The sequence below is a fragment of the Heterostelium album genome (genome assembly GCF_000004825.1).
Source record: "Heterostelium album PN500 unplaced genomic scaffold PPL_scaffold9, whole genome shotgun sequence".
Lineage (NCBI taxonomy): Eukaryota > Evosea > Eumycetozoa > Acytosteliales > Acytosteliaceae > Heterostelium > Heterostelium album.
This window is the reverse complement of record NW_008805071.1, coordinates 744,337-763,758: the sequence shown is the minus strand read 5'-3', so window position 1 is coordinate 763,758 and position 19,422 is coordinate 744,337. Positions and strand designations below refer to the sequence as shown.

At 32.7% G+C, this 19,422-nt stretch overlaps 8 protein-coding genes across 8 annotated transcripts; 5 read left to right on the top strand and 3 right to left on the bottom strand.

The window, feature by feature from the left end:
- Positions 1-82: 82 nt before the first annotated feature.
- On the top strand, positions 83-1,604 carry PPL_08839 (uncharacterized protein; the record flags this gene model as incomplete). Its single annotated transcript, XM_020579640.1, has 5 exons — positions 83-164; positions 335-401; positions 472-661; positions 748-957; positions 1,317-1,604. 5 exons carry the CDS (start codon positions 83-85, stop codon positions 1,602-1,604), a joined length of 837 nt encoding a protein of 278 aa, XP_020430315.1.
- Positions 1,605-2,030: 426 nt separating this feature from the next.
- Positions 2,031-5,285, top strand: PPL_08838 (Sec7 domain-containing protein; the record flags this gene model as incomplete). The annotated part of the gene is made up of 9 exons (XM_020579639.1): positions 2,031-2,196; positions 2,290-2,418; positions 2,506-3,576; positions 3,657-3,715; positions 3,788-3,865; positions 3,969-4,491; positions 4,588-4,958; positions 5,033-5,205; positions 5,240-5,285. 9 exons carry the CDS (start codon positions 2,031-2,033, stop codon positions 5,283-5,285), a joined length of 2,616 nt encoding a protein of 871 aa, XP_020430314.1.
- Positions 5,286-5,616: 331 nt separating this feature from the next.
- On the top strand, positions 5,617-7,709 carry PPL_08837 (Arf guanyl-nucleotide exchange factor; the record flags this gene model as incomplete). The annotated part of the gene is made up of 4 exons (XM_020579638.1): positions 5,617-5,764; positions 5,827-5,980; positions 6,050-6,170; positions 6,282-7,709. The coding sequence occupies 4 exons, from the start codon at positions 5,617-5,619 to the stop codon at positions 7,707-7,709; spliced, it is 1,851 nt and encodes a 616-aa protein (XP_020430313.1).
- Positions 7,710-8,548: 839 nt separating this feature from the next.
- Positions 8,549-10,556, top strand: PPL_08836 (WSC domain-containing protein; the record flags this gene model as incomplete). The annotated part of the gene is made up of 4 exons (XM_020579637.1): positions 8,549-8,696; positions 8,766-10,340; positions 10,414-10,485; positions 10,552-10,556. The coding sequence occupies 4 exons, from the start codon at positions 8,549-8,551 to the stop codon at positions 10,554-10,556; spliced, it is 1,800 nt and encodes a 599-aa protein (XP_020430312.1).
- Positions 10,557-10,666: 110 nt separating this feature from the next.
- gphn (bifunctional molybdopterin adenylyltransferase MobB/molybdopterin molybdotransferase MoeA family protein) lies at positions 10,667-12,738 on the bottom strand (the record flags this gene model as incomplete). Its single annotated transcript, XM_020579636.1, has 2 exons — positions 10,667-11,368; positions 11,434-12,738. The coding sequence occupies 2 exons, from the start codon at positions 12,736-12,738 to the stop codon at positions 10,667-10,669; spliced, it is 2,007 nt and encodes a 668-aa protein (XP_020430311.1).
- A 1,103-nt stretch (positions 12,739-13,841) lies between these two features.
- PPL_08834 (uncharacterized protein) lies at positions 13,842-14,688 on the top strand (the record flags this gene model as incomplete). The annotated part of the gene is made up of 2 exons (XM_020579635.1): positions 13,842-14,017; positions 14,079-14,688. The coding sequence occupies 2 exons, from the start codon at positions 13,842-13,844 to the stop codon at positions 14,686-14,688; spliced, it is 786 nt and encodes a 261-aa protein (XP_020430310.1).
- A 224-nt stretch (positions 14,689-14,912) lies between these two features.
- On the bottom strand, positions 14,913-17,127 carry PPL_08833 (uncharacterized protein; the record flags this gene model as incomplete). The annotated part of the gene is made up of 5 exons (XM_020579634.1): positions 14,913-15,551; positions 15,614-16,137; positions 16,197-16,605; positions 16,687-16,872; positions 16,897-17,127. The coding sequence occupies 5 exons, from the start codon at positions 17,125-17,127 to the stop codon at positions 14,913-14,915; spliced, it is 1,989 nt and encodes a 662-aa protein (XP_020430309.1).
- Positions 17,128-18,026: 899 nt separating this feature from the next.
- Positions 18,027-19,415, bottom strand: PPL_08832 (GNAT family N-acetyltransferase; the record flags this gene model as incomplete). The annotated part of the gene is made up of 3 exons (XM_020579633.1): positions 18,027-18,274; positions 18,391-18,556; positions 18,912-19,415. 3 exons carry the CDS (start codon positions 19,413-19,415, stop codon positions 18,027-18,029), a joined length of 918 nt encoding a protein of 305 aa, XP_020430308.1.
- Positions 19,416-19,422: the final 7 nt, after the last annotated feature.

Below are 19,422 nucleotides of genomic sequence, written 5' to 3'. Positions count from 1 at the left end.
TTGTATCAGTTATTTGTATTAATAGAATAAATAAATAGTTAGTTAGTTAGTTTGTTAGTTAAAAGAAATATATAAACCAAAAATGAGTAGTAGTAGTCAAGATATAACTTATTATTCTATGGGTCTGAGTAACACAGTCAGTCATTTGTTACAAGATGAAGAATGTATAGACAAGTTTCAATGAGTACTATATACTATTGTAATCGTTTAACCTTGTTTTGTTTTATGTTTATTTATTTGATTATATTGGTTAAGACTAATCAAACTAAACTAGATTAATGACTGACACAACAATCACTTTATAAACGATGAATATTATTATTATTATTATTAGATTTACAAAATGAAAGTGGATGTAAGATGATTCTATATCTGGCAAGTATGGGATATATGCCACCAGAGTATGTAAATAACGAAAGAGAGAGAGAAAGAGGAATCATTATGATAAACTTACTAACAAATCAATCATAGAGAAACAACAGATACAATGATGACACTTTTAAAAACAAAGAAAGAAGAAACACTTGTAAATTATATTATGGCTGTATTTCATCAGTTGTTCGATAGATACCAATTCCATATTGATTTTCATTTCGATTTACTTCAATCAGTGTTAATGTCGATAGATCATTATTATAACGATGTACCACTTGAATCTGGTGTAATGTATTAGTACTATTATTATTATTATCAAATATCTTAATGTTAACAAATATACCTAACTATTTATCATTACTTTACTATTAGATTACACATATACCAATATATAACTCGATTTCATTATTAAACTATTTTGTATTAGTATTACAACATCTGACCGATCAAAAAGTATACGATAACCCACTGAAAACCATTCTCGAGAGAAACCGAAAGGTTACATTCTTCAAAGCGATATTCTCTGTTGTCAGTAAATGTGACTTGGAGGTCTACAAAAATATATTAAAGCTAATTACCATTGTATGTTATAATGATAATGTTAATGATAACTTTGTTTGTTATTAACTATTTTGTTTTGATTTTTTTGTTTTGTTTTGTTTTAAACAATCTAGATATATCAATTGTTTGATGTTGTTATTCTTAGGGAATCGATTACACCGCAGTTGTGTAATGATTTCAGAGGACTGCCCGATTCAAAGAAGGTTCTCTTTGCGCAGCTGATGGAGAATAGCACGATAAAAAATCGTATTCTCGAGTACATCCTGCAGGACATCTCCAATAAAAAGTATGCGCCGGCCAAGATGCTCACTCAGGAGGTGGCGATCAATCGGCTGGTCGGTTTCTACCTGCGATGCACACCGACCTACAACCTCTCAAAGTCAGACACAAGCCGACGTCCACTCGAAGTGTTTGTTATCACCATCAACCAGCTGCTCCAATCGATCCTCTTCACCGAGCAGTACGCACCCGACCAAGACTGGCAAGCGGTCCACAACGAACTCACACAATTCACCGAAATCATGAAAATGGAGAAAGACGTCGATAAAGTGATTACAATCAACTTGTTAATAATGGATACACTAGTGAATGGTAAACTTATTCAATATAAAAATAACATTAATAATAATAATAATAATAACAATGAAAATCAATCAATTACAACATAAATTTACATAATAATATTATTGTTAAAGTTTTAAATTTGACAATGTATGTATAAATCCCGACGGAATGGAATGGAATTGAAGTTGGAGTTGAAGTTGAACAGTCATTAAAATGTTATGACTCACACAAACCAACAACAGTCAAACTAACCACATTGGCAAAACAAAACAAGAAATAATAATAAAAAAAAATTGAAAATTTCAAAAACAACTTTTCAATCTCTGATTATTTATTTAATAATGAATGAATGACCTGTCCAAAACTGACTTACTTGCAAGACTTAAATAATTATTAAAAATCAGTTTTAATACCTTTTTTTTATTTATATATATATATATATATCATTGAGAGAGAGAAGAAGAAGAAGAAGAAGAGAGAATAGAGAAGAGAGATTATTATTTCTTTTTTAATTGGTTAGTTAGTAAAAGATGTTCACCTCTTTCAATCCTATTCATATTATACAAGGTGAAATCTATGGTTTGCTTTCACATTTGAAATTAAACACGAGATGGTCATCGAATCAATCGTTGCTACCGGACAACTCCATTTTGAAATCATTAAAGAATCTAACAAATATACTTCATAATGAATCAAGTACGAAACAACATTGTTCATTCATACATTCAACTATTCAAAATAAATAAAACAGTCAAAGATCTTTGAAGAATTAATACCTATTTTATTTAGATTTCGAAAGTTTAGATACATCTACATACTTGGATCCTTTCCTCTTGGTCATTAGATCTGCAGAGACAAGCGGTCCTATCACTGGAACTGCATTGACCTCGGTCAACAAGTTTCTTAATCTATTTATCGGTATGTTTTATATTATATTATATTCGAATATAGAAGATGATTATTAATAATAACTAACTAACTAAATGACTATATTGGTTATTATAGATTCAGAATCAAATAATGCACCGAAAGCAATTAGATCGATTGCTGAATCGGTGACACATTGCAAGTTTGAAGCTACCGATTCCAAGAGTGATGAGGTGGTTTTGATGAAGATATTACAGGTGTTGTCGTCGTGTATGAAGAATGCTGCCGGTATCTACTTGACCAACGATCTAGTGTATGAGAGCATGAACACCTGTTTTCTCATGACTGACCAATCGCGATCGTCAGAACTCCTAAAGAAGACCGCCGAGACAACACTACAGGAGATCGTAACCATTGCATTCCAACGATATAACATCTATCATTCACCTCCAACACCACCACCTCTTCCACATCTAAATAGTGAAGATCAACAACAACAACAACAACAACAACAAACACAACAGCAACAACAACCACAACAACAACAACAAAATAAAGAAGAAGTAGTAGTAGAAAATGAACAACAACAAAATGTTGTTCCATTGAGAAAGAGTTCAATTAGTGCTACTCTAACGATTACAACGACAACTACCAGTACTACTACAACGGTACAAGAGAATCTAGTTGGTGGTAGTAATGAAATCGATAAGATCATTAGTTCGTTCACTGATGAACCATCATCATCGGCCACTTCGCATCTTCATATATCGGATGACAATCAATTCTCGCCAAACAACGATCTCTTCTTTAGTAATCTTCCACATTCCGGTGAGTCATTAGTAAAACCTAATGATTCTACGCATCATCATCATCATCATCATCAAGATAGTAATAATAATAATAATCATAATAATAATCATAGTGGAAGTCATTCTCCAAAGTCACCAGTATCTAATAATACAACACCCGTTTCAACACCAGTAACACAACCAGTACAACATCATCATCATTCACTACCAACCAATTCTCTATCTTCTACACCACCTATTAATTTAAATAATAATAATAATCATCAACAATCAAATAATAACAATAATAATAGTAATAGTAGTGGTTATCAACAACAAAACAAACAACAAAGAAATTCATTACATCATAATATTACTGTTGTAAATCCTAAATTAAATCAAAATCATTTGGTTGATTCTGGTATGTATATCTCTCAAAAAGGTTATCTTTTGTTAACAAAATAATAATAATAATAACAACCAAACAATATTATAATCTAGATAAATCATATGATGAAACAGTATTGATAAAGATATTAAAGTTCTTTGTCGACAATATTGTATCACCAGTTCAAATGGACAATGAAATCACTCGACTTTTATCATTGAATGTCATCAATCTTATCATTCAGATGCGTGGATCAACCTTAGAATCATCAACAGGTATCATCGCTGTCATTCAAGATGATCTATTTAAATATTTATTACAAGTAAGTAACTTTGTAAAACTACAATTATATTATATTTAAATAACAAAGTAGAAATACTTATTATTAACTTTGCAAACCTTTAATATTATTTGTTGTACAACAGAATTTATGTAAGAGTATACCGATCTTCTCATTGTCAATGAGAATCTTTTTCAATTTGTTTGTTTCTCTTAGACACTGTTTGAAGGCGCAGTTCGAGGAGTTCTTCAATGTGCTGCTCAAGAATATCGTCGATAACAAGCAGCTGTTCGAGTTGCAAGAGTTGGCATTGGAGGGCTTGCGTGATTTCTGTAAGTTCCCACTGGCGATGGTCGAGTTGTTTGTCAACTACGACTGCGAGATCTACAGTAGCAACGTCTTTGAGTCACTTTGTAAGACACTCTACAAGAATTCATTCCCGCTGTCGGGCCCGCTCAACACGCTGCACATGCTCTCGCTGGAGAATCTACTCTCGATCATCCAATCGATTGACGACCGTTCCAAATACCCAAGATACATTCCACACTCGCAGCTACCTGCATCCGACAGTCTCGAGTTTATGAAGAAAAAGAAGTTCAAAAAGATAATGAGTATCGCTGCTACTCATTTCAATCGTAAACCAGCCGATGCTTTTAATTATCTATTAGGTATGTACTATAGTTATTATTATCAAGCTAAAAAACTAACTAACTAACTAACATTAACTTTTGTTTTAATAACTAACTATATATATATATATATAGAGAATAAGATATTCACAGAGATCAATGCAAAGAGTATTTCTAAATTCTTTTTGGAGACACCAAAGTTGAATTTAAAGACGGTTGGTGAATACATTGGAAAGAAATCAAACAAAGAAGTACTCTCAGAGTATCTAGATTACTTTATTGAGAGATACGATGGTTATATCTCTGTTTACAGAGCATTCTTGGAGAGTTTTATTATTCCTGGTGAATCTGCTGTTGTCGAACATATCTTTGAGTTGTTGGCTCGTAAGATCTACGAGAATTTGGAATCTAGAGGTAAACATATCTTCCAAACCGAAGATTCTCTATTCCTTTGTCTATATTCTGGTTTAATGTTACATACATCTACTTTTAATCCAAATATTAGTGTAAGTATAATCTATCTATTATAATATGTTAGTTTGTAGTAGCGATCGCTTATTAATGTTATTTCTTTCTTTAGGCAAAAGATAGAATGACTTATCAATCATTCGAGAGAATGTTAATTCCATGTCATGTCTCGAGTGACTTGATCAAAGATATGTTTAATGAGATGACTGTACAGCTGTGTGCTGAAGATGAAACAACAACACCCGGTGTTATCACTAATTCCACTTGGAGAAATACACTTAAGAAGTAAGTTAGATCTAATCACTTATTCATTCATTAGTTGGTTATTAACAACATTGTTATTATTATTTAATAATATTGAATAGAATCAAAAAGATGTCGAAATATACAACTATCGATTCGAATGAATACGACAGAGAGATCTTCCCTATCATTTTGAATGTAGTGATTCCTTCGATCTCCAATGTTTTCGAGAAGATCGAGAATGACTCACTGAGTAAGCGAGTGTTGGATGGATTCCATCTGTGTGCTCAGGTCTCTGCGAACAACAACATCAATGAATCGATTGATAATCTCATGAATTCACTCTGTAGCAATACGACACTGATCGAGAAGGACGGTGTCTCTCTCAACCACACACCGTTCATCGGCGATAACAAAGCACAGCTGGCAACCATCACCACCTTTGAGATTGCAATGAAGTACTCTGGTCACCTAACAGAGTCATGGAAGAATTTGATCATGGTCATCTGCAAGATGCACAAACTTGGACTACTCCCAAGTATTTTCGAATCCATTGATTTCCCAGTTGAAAACAATCCAACTCCTGGTCAAGCCAATAGAAGTACGTGACATAATATTTAACAATTCCACATAACTAACTAACTAACTAATATTTATTCTTAGATGTAGATCAACAAATTCAACAGAAATCATCATCGATTTTGAGATTCTGGTTTGCCACTGGAGATGAAGAGATCGAAGTTGAAAACAAAGACGAAGATAAAGCAAAGATTTGTGTTGAAAATTGTCATATTAAGGATTTATTCTTGGAATCAAAGTATGTATTATTATTAATCTTTTTAATTAGAATGTTAATGTTAATTTTAATTCTATTTTTTTTCCAAAGGAATCTACCAATTACATCTTTAGAACATTTACTACAGGTTCTATATAATATTACAACGCCAAAGACAAATGGATTTAATCAACCACAGGCAATGTTTTGTTTTGACTTGCTCACACATGTTGTATTATTAAATGTCGATCGTTTGAATCTTATTTGGGCTGGGCTGGTCAAGCACATCGAGAATATCATTCAGGTGTGCGAGGGATCGACCTCGTTGATCCCGTTCATTGAGAAGACTGTCATCTCATTGATGTATCTATTGATCCGATTGTTGCATGTACCCGATGTCTCCAAGTCGTTGGAGTCGTTGGTCAAGTTGATACTACGTGTCAACCCGGTGTTTGACTCGATCGCCGAGAAGATGTCGAGTGCACTCGTCCAGTTGGTACGCGACCAAATCAACTTCCTCTCGACCAACCACAACTCATGGGAACCGATCATCGGAATGATTGTACTACTCTCTGGCAATCCAAAGGCATCGACTCGTGCCTGTGAAGCACTCTCGCTGCTCGTCCAACAGAAATCACTGACATTGGAGTCTTGCAAGCAGTGTTTGACATCTGTCAATTGCTTTATCAACTCGAGCACCGTTCCACCAACGGTTACAATCAAAGCGATGGAGCTACTTCATTACATCTTTGTCAGAATCTCCGAGTTGAATAAGATCACTGTGTTGCCAGTCAACGAATCGTCGTCGATCACCGAGAAAGTTGCAAAGAGAAGGATGGATCAGAAGATCTCGGAAACATGGGATCAATATTGGTCACCAATACTTCAGACAATCTCTAAACTCTGTGTAGACACCAAGCCAAACATCCGAAACAATGCGATGAGTTACCTGCAAAAGTGTATACTCTCGCCAAGTCTCGAAGTACTCTCGCCATCAAAGTGGTTCAGTTGCTTTGTTGACATTGTTTTCCCACTACTCAATAATTTGAAGGACAACGCAAAGGAATCCAACTATGAAGATACCAGACTACGTGCTTCCGCTCTACTTTCAAAGGTGTTCCTTCAGAACCTCAATATTATCATCCAGTCCAACGACTTTACTATGCTCTGGACTGAAATCTTGACATATCTACGTACCTACATGGGATTGTCAGAGGTTCTATCTGAATCCGTACCGGAATCTCTCAAGAATATGCTGCTGGTAATGAATAACTCTGGTGTATTCAAAGCACCGGATCCATCGCATTCAGAGGCATCCATCAAACTCTGGGACTTGACATGGGCAAGTATCAATGATTTCTGTCCAAAGATTCGAGAAGATGTTCTATCAAGAGTTGATCCAAATCATAACCAACAACAACAAGCACAACAAGCACAACAATCACAACAATCACAACAACAACAAAATACATCAACAACAAAAATAGAGTCTGCAACACCTCCAATCTCTATACCAATCAATATTACACCAAACATGCCACCTCTAAATTCTCCACAAGACAATATCAATAGTAATAATAACAATACACCAAGCAGTTTGGGAGCAGCAATAATCTCATCACTTGGAAGCAGTGGTGGAATCCCAATCCCAATCCCTTCTCCAAGCTCAACTGCAAGTAATAATATAGTTCCACAAAACAACAACAATAACAACAACAACAATAATAATAATACTAGTTTATCACCAATAAGCTCTCCAAAGCAAATATAATAATTACCATATAAATGATTTATACAAATAATATTTATTTATATTTTTTAAAACAAACAAAAGCATCTTTTAATATTATAATTTGTAAAATGTGATGACTAAAGTTATAATTTTCACAATGTTGTACAAAATTGAATCACATTTAAAACAATTGATTTTATCAGTACGATCAGTATTGATTTTACCGACTCTGATTTTTATCCAAGATAATGTCATGTATGAAAGTTGATCGATTTACAAATAATTTACTTAAACAAAGGTTGATATACCACTAGTTTACAAATCCACATTCGAATCTACAAAAATAAATTAGGTTTTTTCACTTTTGTTTACCTAAACTTTTAATTTTGTGTGAATCGTTAATTTTATACATATAAAAAAATGTAGTATGATTAATCTATTCTTATATATTTTTAACACACATAAATCAAAATTTTCCACCACTCCACTCTGATTGATTAGAAAAATTCACCCACTTTCTAAATTTATCATGGTTTTATTAAAATAAATCTTTAAAACTAAATAAAGATGGTAAAAATAATTGGTGTATTTGATAAAGAATGAGAGAATTGAATAGTCATTTTATTATAATTGACAAAACGACTATTCCCAAGTGTAAAATCCCCACACCTTTTACCAATTAAAGTTGAATTAAATAGTTAGATGATCTTACTCTGAAAATGATACCTGACCAACGTCTTTCAAAATGGATATAAATAATATCTTTTAATTTATTTAATTTTTATATTCTATTTAGTATAAATAAAGTATTTAATTAATATTTATCAAGATTTATCAATTAAATACCTTATTTATTTTTGTATCATTACTAGAAAAAAATGAATAGTGAAAAACTTATTCTATGTACATTATTATTTATTATCTCTTCCTCTGAACTGATAAATGGATATGGAGAGCCAGATCTACTTGGTAATCCAGTATGGCAATCGAGAGCTAGTTTTTTATTAGTAAATGCTGTTAGAATTGGTAATTTTTTTAATTGAAACAATATAATTTGATAGAGATTATAAATTAATATTAAAAAATTCTTTCTAGATCCATTGATATATTTACAAAAATATACTAGAATGCAAAATTCTGGAATTCTAGATCCAAATAATTATCCTGCTGTTCCTCCTCTATATTGGGAGAATACACTTGGTTTATCATCATTATCACATTCCGTTGATATGGCAGATAATAATTGTTTTTCTCATCCTTCATGTGATGGTACTGATACATTTCAAAGAATCCAAAATTACTACCAATGTTCTCCTCTGGCAAGTGAGAATATTGCAGCTGGTTTGCTGTCTCCGCTCGATACAAATAATCAATGGATTTGTGATTCTGGAAGTGGTGACCCTTATTCTACTTATTGTGCACCCGATGGTAGTGGAGATGGACATAGAGCAAATATCATGTCGAGAGTATCACGAGTCGGAGGTGTTGGTTATGGAACCAGCTATTCTAGTACCTACCATACCTATTGGACTCAGGATTTTGGAGAGGCTCTATGTTTTAATATCTCTTTTCCAATCCATTCGGGATCACATATCTTTATGGATACAAAATATACTATCTTCATGGTTTCTTGGTATTCCGAACATGCTCCAAGATCCGCCTCTATTGTCATCGACGGAAAGAAGATACCTCTCCAGCTTGACTTGGGTACCAGAAGCAAAGGTATCTACAGATTTACATCACCAATTGGTACCGCATGTAGAGGATATTACTTTTTGTTTGAAAGTAGATTCTTTATTTATAGATATCCAAATTTCGGATATCTCCAGACCTATGGTGAAGGAAGTTGTGATAAATCTTTTTCCTATAACGGCACTGAGTATCACCAACCAACTCAGGCTCCAAATACTATTACCTCGAGATCAACTGGCTCCACTGTTTCTACCATGTCAACCATTTCCTCTATAACAACTGCTTCGACATCCTCTACTAGTTCTACTTCTGCCGTGTCCACCACAACAGCATTCAGTTCGACTGTTGGAGTGATTCCATCTGACTCACCAGTTCCTACTCCAACTATCGCTCCTCCAACTACAACTCCTTTCAAACCGATTGGTAATTTTATGGGTTGTTTTAATGATCAAGTTGCTCATGATCTATCTGGAGAAGTTGTTGTCGATACCAATTTGACAAACCATAGATGTCTTCAATTTTGTTCAAGCAAACTATTCCAGTATGCTGGTACTTCTTTCGGTAATCTTTGTTATTGTGGAAATAGCTTTGGTTATTACGGACAATCATTAAACCAAAGTGATTGCTCTATACAGTGTGCTGGTAACAATACTGAGAAGTGCGGTGGTATAAATAGATTATCCATTTATAAAACTGGTTATGTTGGTTGCTATGATTCCAACAATGCGTACAATAAATTCGTGCAAGCCAGTAAATCTGAAAATATGACATCGAATGGTTGTAGAACATGGTGTAAATCTAAAGGATATGAATACTCTGCTACGACCAACCAGAACACTTGTCTTTGTGCTGAATCACTTGATCTGTCGGCTCTAAAGACTGTAAATGATGATTCAAAATGTAAAATTAAATGTATTTCTAGTGGAGAAAACGATTATTGTGGATCTGATGATGTAATTATAATTTATCAAAACAAATGTAAGTATTACTATTAAACAAAATAACTTTTAATTAAATAATATAGTTTACCTAACAATTTTATATTTTTTAGATTTAAATACAACAACCAAATCAATTCCAGAGTATTCAAGTGATGAACAAATATTACATCATAATGGAGACAGTCAATTAATTCCTTCCAATTATTATTTATTCCTAATATTACCGTTGTTATTTTTAATATACTAAGAATAATAATAAGATTGTAAAACTATAATAATATATGTAAATTGTAAAATTACTATTATTTATAATAAAAACAAAACCACTGTAATTGATTTATAGTGGTCCTATTACCATTGCCTTTAAAGATGTTCCTTTTTCGAACGTAAACCTTCTTTTTTTGGTAGTATAAGTAATGCATTTGATTTCTTCATACTGAGTAAACGACATGATGCTTGAGATCCAGTGCTTTGCGAGACAAAGCAGCTTTGGTTGAAATCCCAACTGATAAAACAACGGTGATATTCAGGTCTCTCTGGATCCATTCTTACACGTTCGCCAAGCTTGGTTTCGACCAGTGGCAAGTTGATCTGTGAATGTCCTGACATCTGACGGAGTGCTGGCAATACAAAGAGATAGAATGTAACCATTGTGCTAACAGGATTGCCTGGCAATGCGAAAACCAAAGTCTTCTTTCCAGTCTGGCCGTTCTCAATGGTGGCAAAAGTCAAAGGTTTACCTGGTTTCATATTTACACGTCCGAAATGAACTTTACCGAGTTTCTCCAACAATGGTTTCACTAGATCAAGTTCACCCATAGACACACCGCCACTAGTAATAATGACATCGGAACACTCTGCAGACTTTACCAAAGCTTCTTTTAATGGTTCCAATTCATCCTTAACAATTCCATAGTTCTTTACGGTTTGAGCACCAACCTCACCAAAATGTTGACTGGCTTCCTTAACAATCGAGGACAATGTCAAAGAATTAGAATCTCTTATGAATCCTTCCTTTACTTCCTTTGTATCATGTGGCATCAATTCATCTCCAGTTGAAATGATCTATCAACCAACAATCAATTAATAACCTATTCACTTATCTTTTCTAATAGAATGTTATTACTTACTGTAATCTTTGGTGGTTTAAAAACAGAAATAGTAGTTACTCCTAGTGTAGCTAGTAATCCAATTTCAGCAGCACCAATCTTGTCACCTTTGTTGAGTACGGTTGTTCCAGCTTTGATGTCACTGCCAACTGCACGAATGTCTTGACCAACTGCAACTGCAACATCTACATTTATCACCTCCAATTGTGATTCTGTGGCTTTAGTAATGATCTGTGTATCTTCTACCATTACAACGGCATCATAACCCTCTGGCATCATTGCACCGGTTGTAATACGCACACAGCTTCTCTCTGCTTTCAGTTGTTGTTCGGTAAGACGATGTGCATCGCCACCACCAGCCAACGAACTACCCAGCACAACATACTGACCGACACCATCTACAGAACGTACTGCATAGCCGTCTTTAATAGATGCTCTAAATGGAGGGAATGGTTCGACTGATTCTACAGAGGTTGCGCATGCCATACCCAACGATTCAGCAATGGGAACTGACTCCACTGTCTTTATATCCTTACATTGCTCCAGAATGATACTGACAGCTTTATCGACGTCAATCATTGGATACTTTGATCCTCTTACACTATCTTTATTTCCTCCACATGTATGATGACCATGGCTATGACTATGTCCGTGACTATGTCCACCATGACTATGTCCATGACCACCTTGAGTATGACTAACACCAAACTTTGATGAATCATCAGAAGAGAATGAAGTTGGTTGTTTGTTTATATCTTTTGATTGGTGACTCTCTGGTAACGATGCTTTTTGGTCACTTGCTATGAGTGCCAGTGCATGTGGAAGTGCAGGCATAATGGTGATGAAGTTCTCACGCACCGCCTTGACACTGCCTGGCAGCGTGAAGATCAGTGACATATCGGTGATACCGGCAACCGGTCTGCTAAGCATTGCGTGTGCAGTGATGTCAAGACTGCTCTTTAGCATTGCAACAACGATACCCGGTGTCTTCTTCTTGATCAACGGTTCGATTGCCTCGGGTGTTTGGTCACGTGGTGAAAATCCCGTTCCGCCCGTGGTAATGATCATTCTGAAGTCCTTGGCGATCCATTGCGATACGATCGAGCGAATGGCATCGATGTCGTCGGGCACCACCTTGTAGATGACCGATAGCTTCAGAGTGATATTCAACTGTGACTCCAAGATCACCTTGAGTTGCTCTTTGATGATCTTTATCAACTCTGGTCCCGATTGATCGATTGCTTGTTGTCTACTAACTCTATCGCTAATAGTCAATACACCGACCTCCCATGATTGTAATTGTGGTTGTTGAACAATATCTGTCATGCTTTAATTAATCTTATGAAAACAAAATTAAAACAATTTCATGAAATGAACTTAATTAGATTAAATTCTTTTTTTTTTTTTTTTTTTTTTTTATGTTCAACCTTAGAATTATGCAATCAAAAAATCAGAAGCATTATTGTAACCCCCCAAAAACAAATAATTATAAAGAGAAGTGCATTTAAACATGTAAATAAACTAATAATAATTGATTTGATTATGTTTTATTTAATACAATTATTTTTGTTGAAAGATATATTAACAACTTTTGAGATCTTGAAATTGATTTGTAAAGTTTGATGTGAACATAACAAAGGTTTCGACAATGGGACTTAGTGTTGTTTTGATCATCTTTTCTTAGTTTCAATACTAGGAAAGCGACGATGGTCTAACTTTGAAATAAAATCATAGAATACCTTTGTTTAACTAAATATTGTTACGATAGTCTATCTTATAATATTAAGATCTTATAATATTAAGATCGTTCAATAACCAATAAAATATAAATCTAAAAGGTTTAAACGCGTTCAAATTGCAATGAGAATCCTATATCAACTTATGATTTTCATTTTATATAAATTATTTATAAATAAACAACAATCTATATTTTGGAATGTATGAAAAGAATAAAATAGATCTATTTTAATAATAAAAAAAAAAATAACTATTATTAAAAAATAAAAACTATTAAATAATCCTGATGTAACTCTTAGTAAAAAAAAAAAAAAAATTTGTTCAGAAAATATAAGGGTTATTTTAATAATAACCACTCTTATAATGACAGGTTTCGTTTATTTTTGGTATGCCTAAAACACGAAATAGAGGTGCTACACCTTACAGCAATGCTTTCTTTCGTGTCACTATGACCGTTATAATATTGGTGTTGCTGATATCAGATCTTTACACAGTTTAGTTTATTAATGATATCATTAAATGGATGCACAACAGAAATAGAAGTTGAACTATGTTACTGTTTTCTTTCTTTTTCTTCTACTTAAAGATGGATTCATTCATCGATTTCTAATCAAAAACAACAACATTTGTAATTTTATCTAAAAATAAATAAAGTAATAATAATAATAGAATTATAATAATAATTATAAAGAATGACTAAAGAGAATAAAGGTATGTCGGTTTTCGACTTTGTACACTCGAGAAAGTACTATGGTCTATCAGTTCCTACCAATGTCATCATGGAGAGCATCAAGACATGGTGGTCATTCCAAAAGTTTTCTATTGATCTATGTAAACATGATCCTATCTCTGGAAGAATATTTGGAGAGTATGTTAGTTTTGTTATATTACTTTTCTTCTATTTATTTACTAAACAATAAATTTAAAAGGAAATCAGGTTTACATATAAATTTTGTACCGAAATTCAAATTGGATGTAAAGAAAGATCCAGTTGATGGAGCTGTTGTATTGCATTTGTCTTACTATGCCAGAATCAAAAAGACTGGTATTGCAGCGGCTTTTCTTACTTCGGGACTCTCGGTTGCGATCGGTGCCGGTACGATGACTGTTCATATCGCAGAGGCAAAGGATTTCCTGCAGACATTCTGGAAATGGTTCGAAGGAAACTACCAGTTGGTCAACATCGTAGTGTTGCTCTGTGAAGATAGAAATCATCCAACTCCAGCACAACCAATTGCCGTTGCTCCAGTAGTAATTGCTACACCTACACCAACACCAGCACCGGTAGTTGCTCAACCACCAGCACTAGCACCATATGGTGGTTATAACCCAATGACAGTATCGCCACTACAACAACAATCCAATCATGGATATCCCATGCATCCCTATCAACAACCAGCAGCAACAGCAGTACCATCTCCTATACACTCACATTACCAACCTCCACCACCACATGCAGCAATGCAACCACATTATCAACCACAACCAAGTACCGGTCAATTTGTATCACTTGAAAAGAACTATCCAAATGGATATTAATATTAATGTATTTTAAAATAAATATAGTCTCACTTTGATTATCATGAGTTAATCTTTTTGAAATCTATTTCTATCTCATTTCTTTAAAAAAAACCTAATTAATTATTAATATAATACTTTCTTTGAATTTCTTTATCGATAATTAAAAAACCAATCATTTGGAGTAATAATAAAAAATATATTAATGATTAATTGAGTAGAAACAAATTTAAACTTTTGAAGTTCTATTTTTTATTTTTATTATTATTATTATTAGGATCATTTGCTATTTTTTGGCAAATGTAATTTGCTAGAGGTAGCTCATTTTTCTCTATTTTAATTATATTAAAAATAGGTTCGGAATCAGTGTCCCTGGGATCTTGTGACTCTTGATCTCCACAATCATATTCAACTAATGGTTCGTGTTTTTTTCTCTTCAGATCATGAGAATCAACTGAATTGATATTGTAGCCATTTTCAAGACTTCGCTTTGAGTTTGTTTTTGTTGGCGTTGATGGAGGATTTTTCTTTTCTTTTATGATATCGACTTGAATTTGAACATTGGAATTCGGTCCAAAGAAGTGGAGCAATATATCTTCAATAAAATTGTTATTTTTAATAAAATATTCTTCGCCTCCTTTTGTAGGTTTGGTTCTATGCCTCTTCCATTGGTTGAATGATAAATGAAAGAGTGAATTAGCAGCTATACTTCCAGATGATTTTCGATACCTATCGAACGAATTTCCATTGAGAGCATTCTTATCAGCATTGAATCCTATATTCTTTGTTTTGCCATTAACTTCCATTTGGAAAGGACCCGAATTTTCTATATCATCCTCTATAGAACGGAAAGCACCAGCTAAATTATCACTTTTGAAACAAAACTATTGAATAGAAATCAATATTGTTTGATCTTTTTTAAAGTAAAACTTAATTATTTACATACCAATAAAGAACCATAACAAGCTGATTTACTACAATACATATTTTCTCCACCGAAACATACATTCCAATCTTTATATTTCTCACCAGGTGGAAGATAAGCCAATTTTGAATGATCCATTTCCGATCCATATCCAGCCCCCCATTTGAATTCTTGTGTCTTTGTTAAAACTTCATAGGTTGTTTTAAACTTTGCAAGTTTAACAAGTTGCTTTTGGAAACCAAATTGTGCATCTGCAGTTGTCCAAGTGGAAATAGTCAAATCAGAACTTTTTCCCTTTTCTGGAAATGGGAGACATGGTTGAGTTTTACACTCCTCTTTAAACAAATTGTTCCAAATAGAACCTATCTGATGAGTAAAGGGTTGAACAGATAAATGGAATTTGAAATTATCAGTTGCTTGAATGGTTTGAGTAGTTGCTACAATTTTATCAATCTTTTTGAATCTCTTTGAACCAGATCTAGATGCAACTGTTCCACGATCGATATCTGGGTTTAAATAACTTAGATACTCAATCATTTGATCAACTATTTAAATTTATAGTTTTTAATATATTTGAAAAGATTTGGGATAATTGTATAAATACCTTTTTGAATAGATGAGAGAGATACACAGACAATATGTTGAGCAAAACTGTCAGCTCTTGGAATATCCATGAAAAGATAATTCAAATCTACAGTTTTGTAATCCCATGAAGGTCGAAGCTGAAATTCTTTCAATATATCTGAGAGGAGGGACATTTTTTCCTTTTTGAAGATATCTAAATTTGGACATGGAGAACCTGACTTTGATCTGAGGTTTGAATCGAAGATATGGTTGGGTGGTAATCCTTTGTAAGCGAATTCAAGGAACTCTAGTGTATCGACCAAGTAATCGGGAACATCTTCAATTAAATCGAAATGATCAATCTTTACAAATCCATTTTCGTTTTTGTTTCCTTTTAAATTTGGGAATTTTGGCAATGAATGTTGTAACCAGAAACCATCATTCTTACCCTTTATTATTAAAAAATAATAATTTAATAGAAACACTTCACAGTGTTAATGAATCATAGATAATATTTTTATATATCATACCCATGAAATCATTCCTTTTTCGTGTGTCATTGACCAATATTTATCATCTGGACCGGATATAGTTTGAAAACTCCATTTTTTATTGAAATTATTGTTATATGCTAAAAAATCAGATGATTCATCTTCATTGATTTGATCCAAAGTCATTCCAAAACCACTGAATTTTGATCTCAAGAATCTTCCTTGCTATATATATATAAGTAAAAATACTACTAAAAATAGATCTATCTTTAATCTTACTAAAAACATTGGTGAATCCATCAATGAATCATGATATAGATAGAGGTCCATGAAACCAGGAAGCTTAATTGTCACCCAAAAATCGACCGATTGTTGATCATTTGTCAACAACGAATCTCTTTGACATTGATGTCCATCAATAATCTTGATATTTAAAGTTAATATATAAATTAGAAATAAAAACAATTTTACAGTTATCATATTATTTTTATTATGAATGTATATAGAGTTGATTAAAATTTTTATAGTGATTGTTTGTTGAGTATTTTTTACTAAATTGTGAAGGTTTGTTTTTGTGTATAAAATTTTCTACAAACGGTATTTCTTTAAAATGGTACAAAACTTCTGCAGAAGTATGATAACCACCAAAAATAACTCCATTATTTGCCTCATAAAAGAAATACTGTGTCTCTTATTTTCTAAAATTAAAAATGCTTAAGTTTTGAAGGGTGGTGAACAAAAAAAAATTAACAGTTAAAAAAATTTTAGTGGTTGACCCAAATTTTAATTTTTTTCCATCTGTTTTAGAATTAATTAAATTATTCAAACACTTGTAATTTAAAACAAAAACATTAAATTTTAATTTTATGTGAGTGATTAACAATTTGATTGGAAAGATGAAAATTGATTGGTAGTATAGTATACAAATTTTTTACTTTATTTGATATTTAAAAGTTAGAATAATCTTACTATTTTAAAAATAGTAATAATAATAATCTTAACACTAAAAATATAAAATTATTTTTGATTTTAAATAATTTGAAGACAATTTGATTTAAAAATACAAGATAATGGTAGTCTATTAATTTTAATATTTATTACAGACTAATCTACAAAAATTCTCTCCTAAAAAGGATTTTAATCAATGGAACTTTTAGAAATGGCTATACAATCATGCTTTTTCTACCTGTATTTTCTCTAATTTAGTGATAAACAGAAAAACTTAAATACACTAAAGTTACTATTTTTTTTATTTTTGGTGTAAAATGAGGATGAACTTTGAAGTTCTATCTGTTATTATTATTAGGATTATTTTTCATTTTTTGAAAACCAACTTTTGCATCTGCAGTTGTCCAAGTGGAAATAGTCAAATCGGGACTTTATCCCTTCTTTGGAAATGGGAGGCATGGTTGGTGTTTACAATCCGTTTGGAATAAATTGTTCCAAATAGAACTTATCTGATTAGTAAAGGGTTGAGCAAATAAATGGAATTTGAAATTATCGGTTGCTTGAATGGTTTGAGTAGTACTATCAATCGTATTGAATCTCTTTGAACCAGATATAGATGCAACTGTTCCACGATCGATATCTGGGTTTAAATAACTTAGAAAATAAATCTTTTCATCAACTATTTAAATTTATATTTTGGTTTTTAGTGGTGAATATTAATTTGAAATGTTTTTTTTTGCTTAATCCTTGCTATATATAAAATAATAAAAAATTTAAAAAAATATATTTCCAGACTATTAACTATCTTTAATCTTACTAAAAACATTGGTGAATCCATCAATGAATCATGATATAGATAGAGGTCCATGAAACCAGGAAGCTTAATTGTCACCCAAAAATCGACCGATTGTTGATCTTTTGTCAACAACCAATCTCTTTGACATTGATGTCCATCAATAATCTTGATATTTAAAGTTAATATAACCAATAAAAATAATAGAAAACCTAAATTTATCTTATTCCTATTATTTTGAATATACATTATTTAAGGTTGAATATACAAATTATTGTATTGTATTTTTAAATAAAAAAGTTTTAAGATTTGGGTTTTGAGGGAAGGTTGTAGATATTCTTTTTTAGAAGTTCCATTATTTAAAAATAATCACCTTTTGGTTAAAAAAATAAATGAATGAATTAATGGCAAGACTGGAACCTCTGTTGTTTTGGGATCTATTTTTATTTTTGATTTTATTTTTGCAACGGTATCATTTAAGTCAGTGCGATTCCGCAGGTTTAGAGTGATCGATTCCAAATGCATCCGCATATCGAACAGTGCCATTCGTTGATTTTAGTGAGCCTTCTTTCAGCTCCAATGCCATGAGAGACTCACCTGCGAAAGGTGCTGTTAAATGTTTGATTAACTCTGCGCTGAATCCAAATTTCGGGTAGTAAGTCGGGTGACCAAGTACGATGACAACTTCCACACCTTGATCTTTGAGCATCCGTAATGATTGTTCTATCAGTTGTCTGCCAATGCCTTGCTTCTGTAGTGATGGTCGAACTGAAACCGGTGCCAACGCCACTGTTCTTATATTCCGTTTGCCGTCGTCCAATGTAACTTGCATTTCACTATACATAATATGACCTACAACTGATCTATCGTTGTCTAGCGCTACCAATGATAAAACATCTTTCTTTTCATCACGTAGTTTCTCTATGATATTGGCAGTATCTAAATCACCATCGAAAGCCTTCAAAGTAAGATCTCTAATCTCAATGAATTGTGATTGATTCTCCTTTTCAATACTAATATTTGTCATATTATTC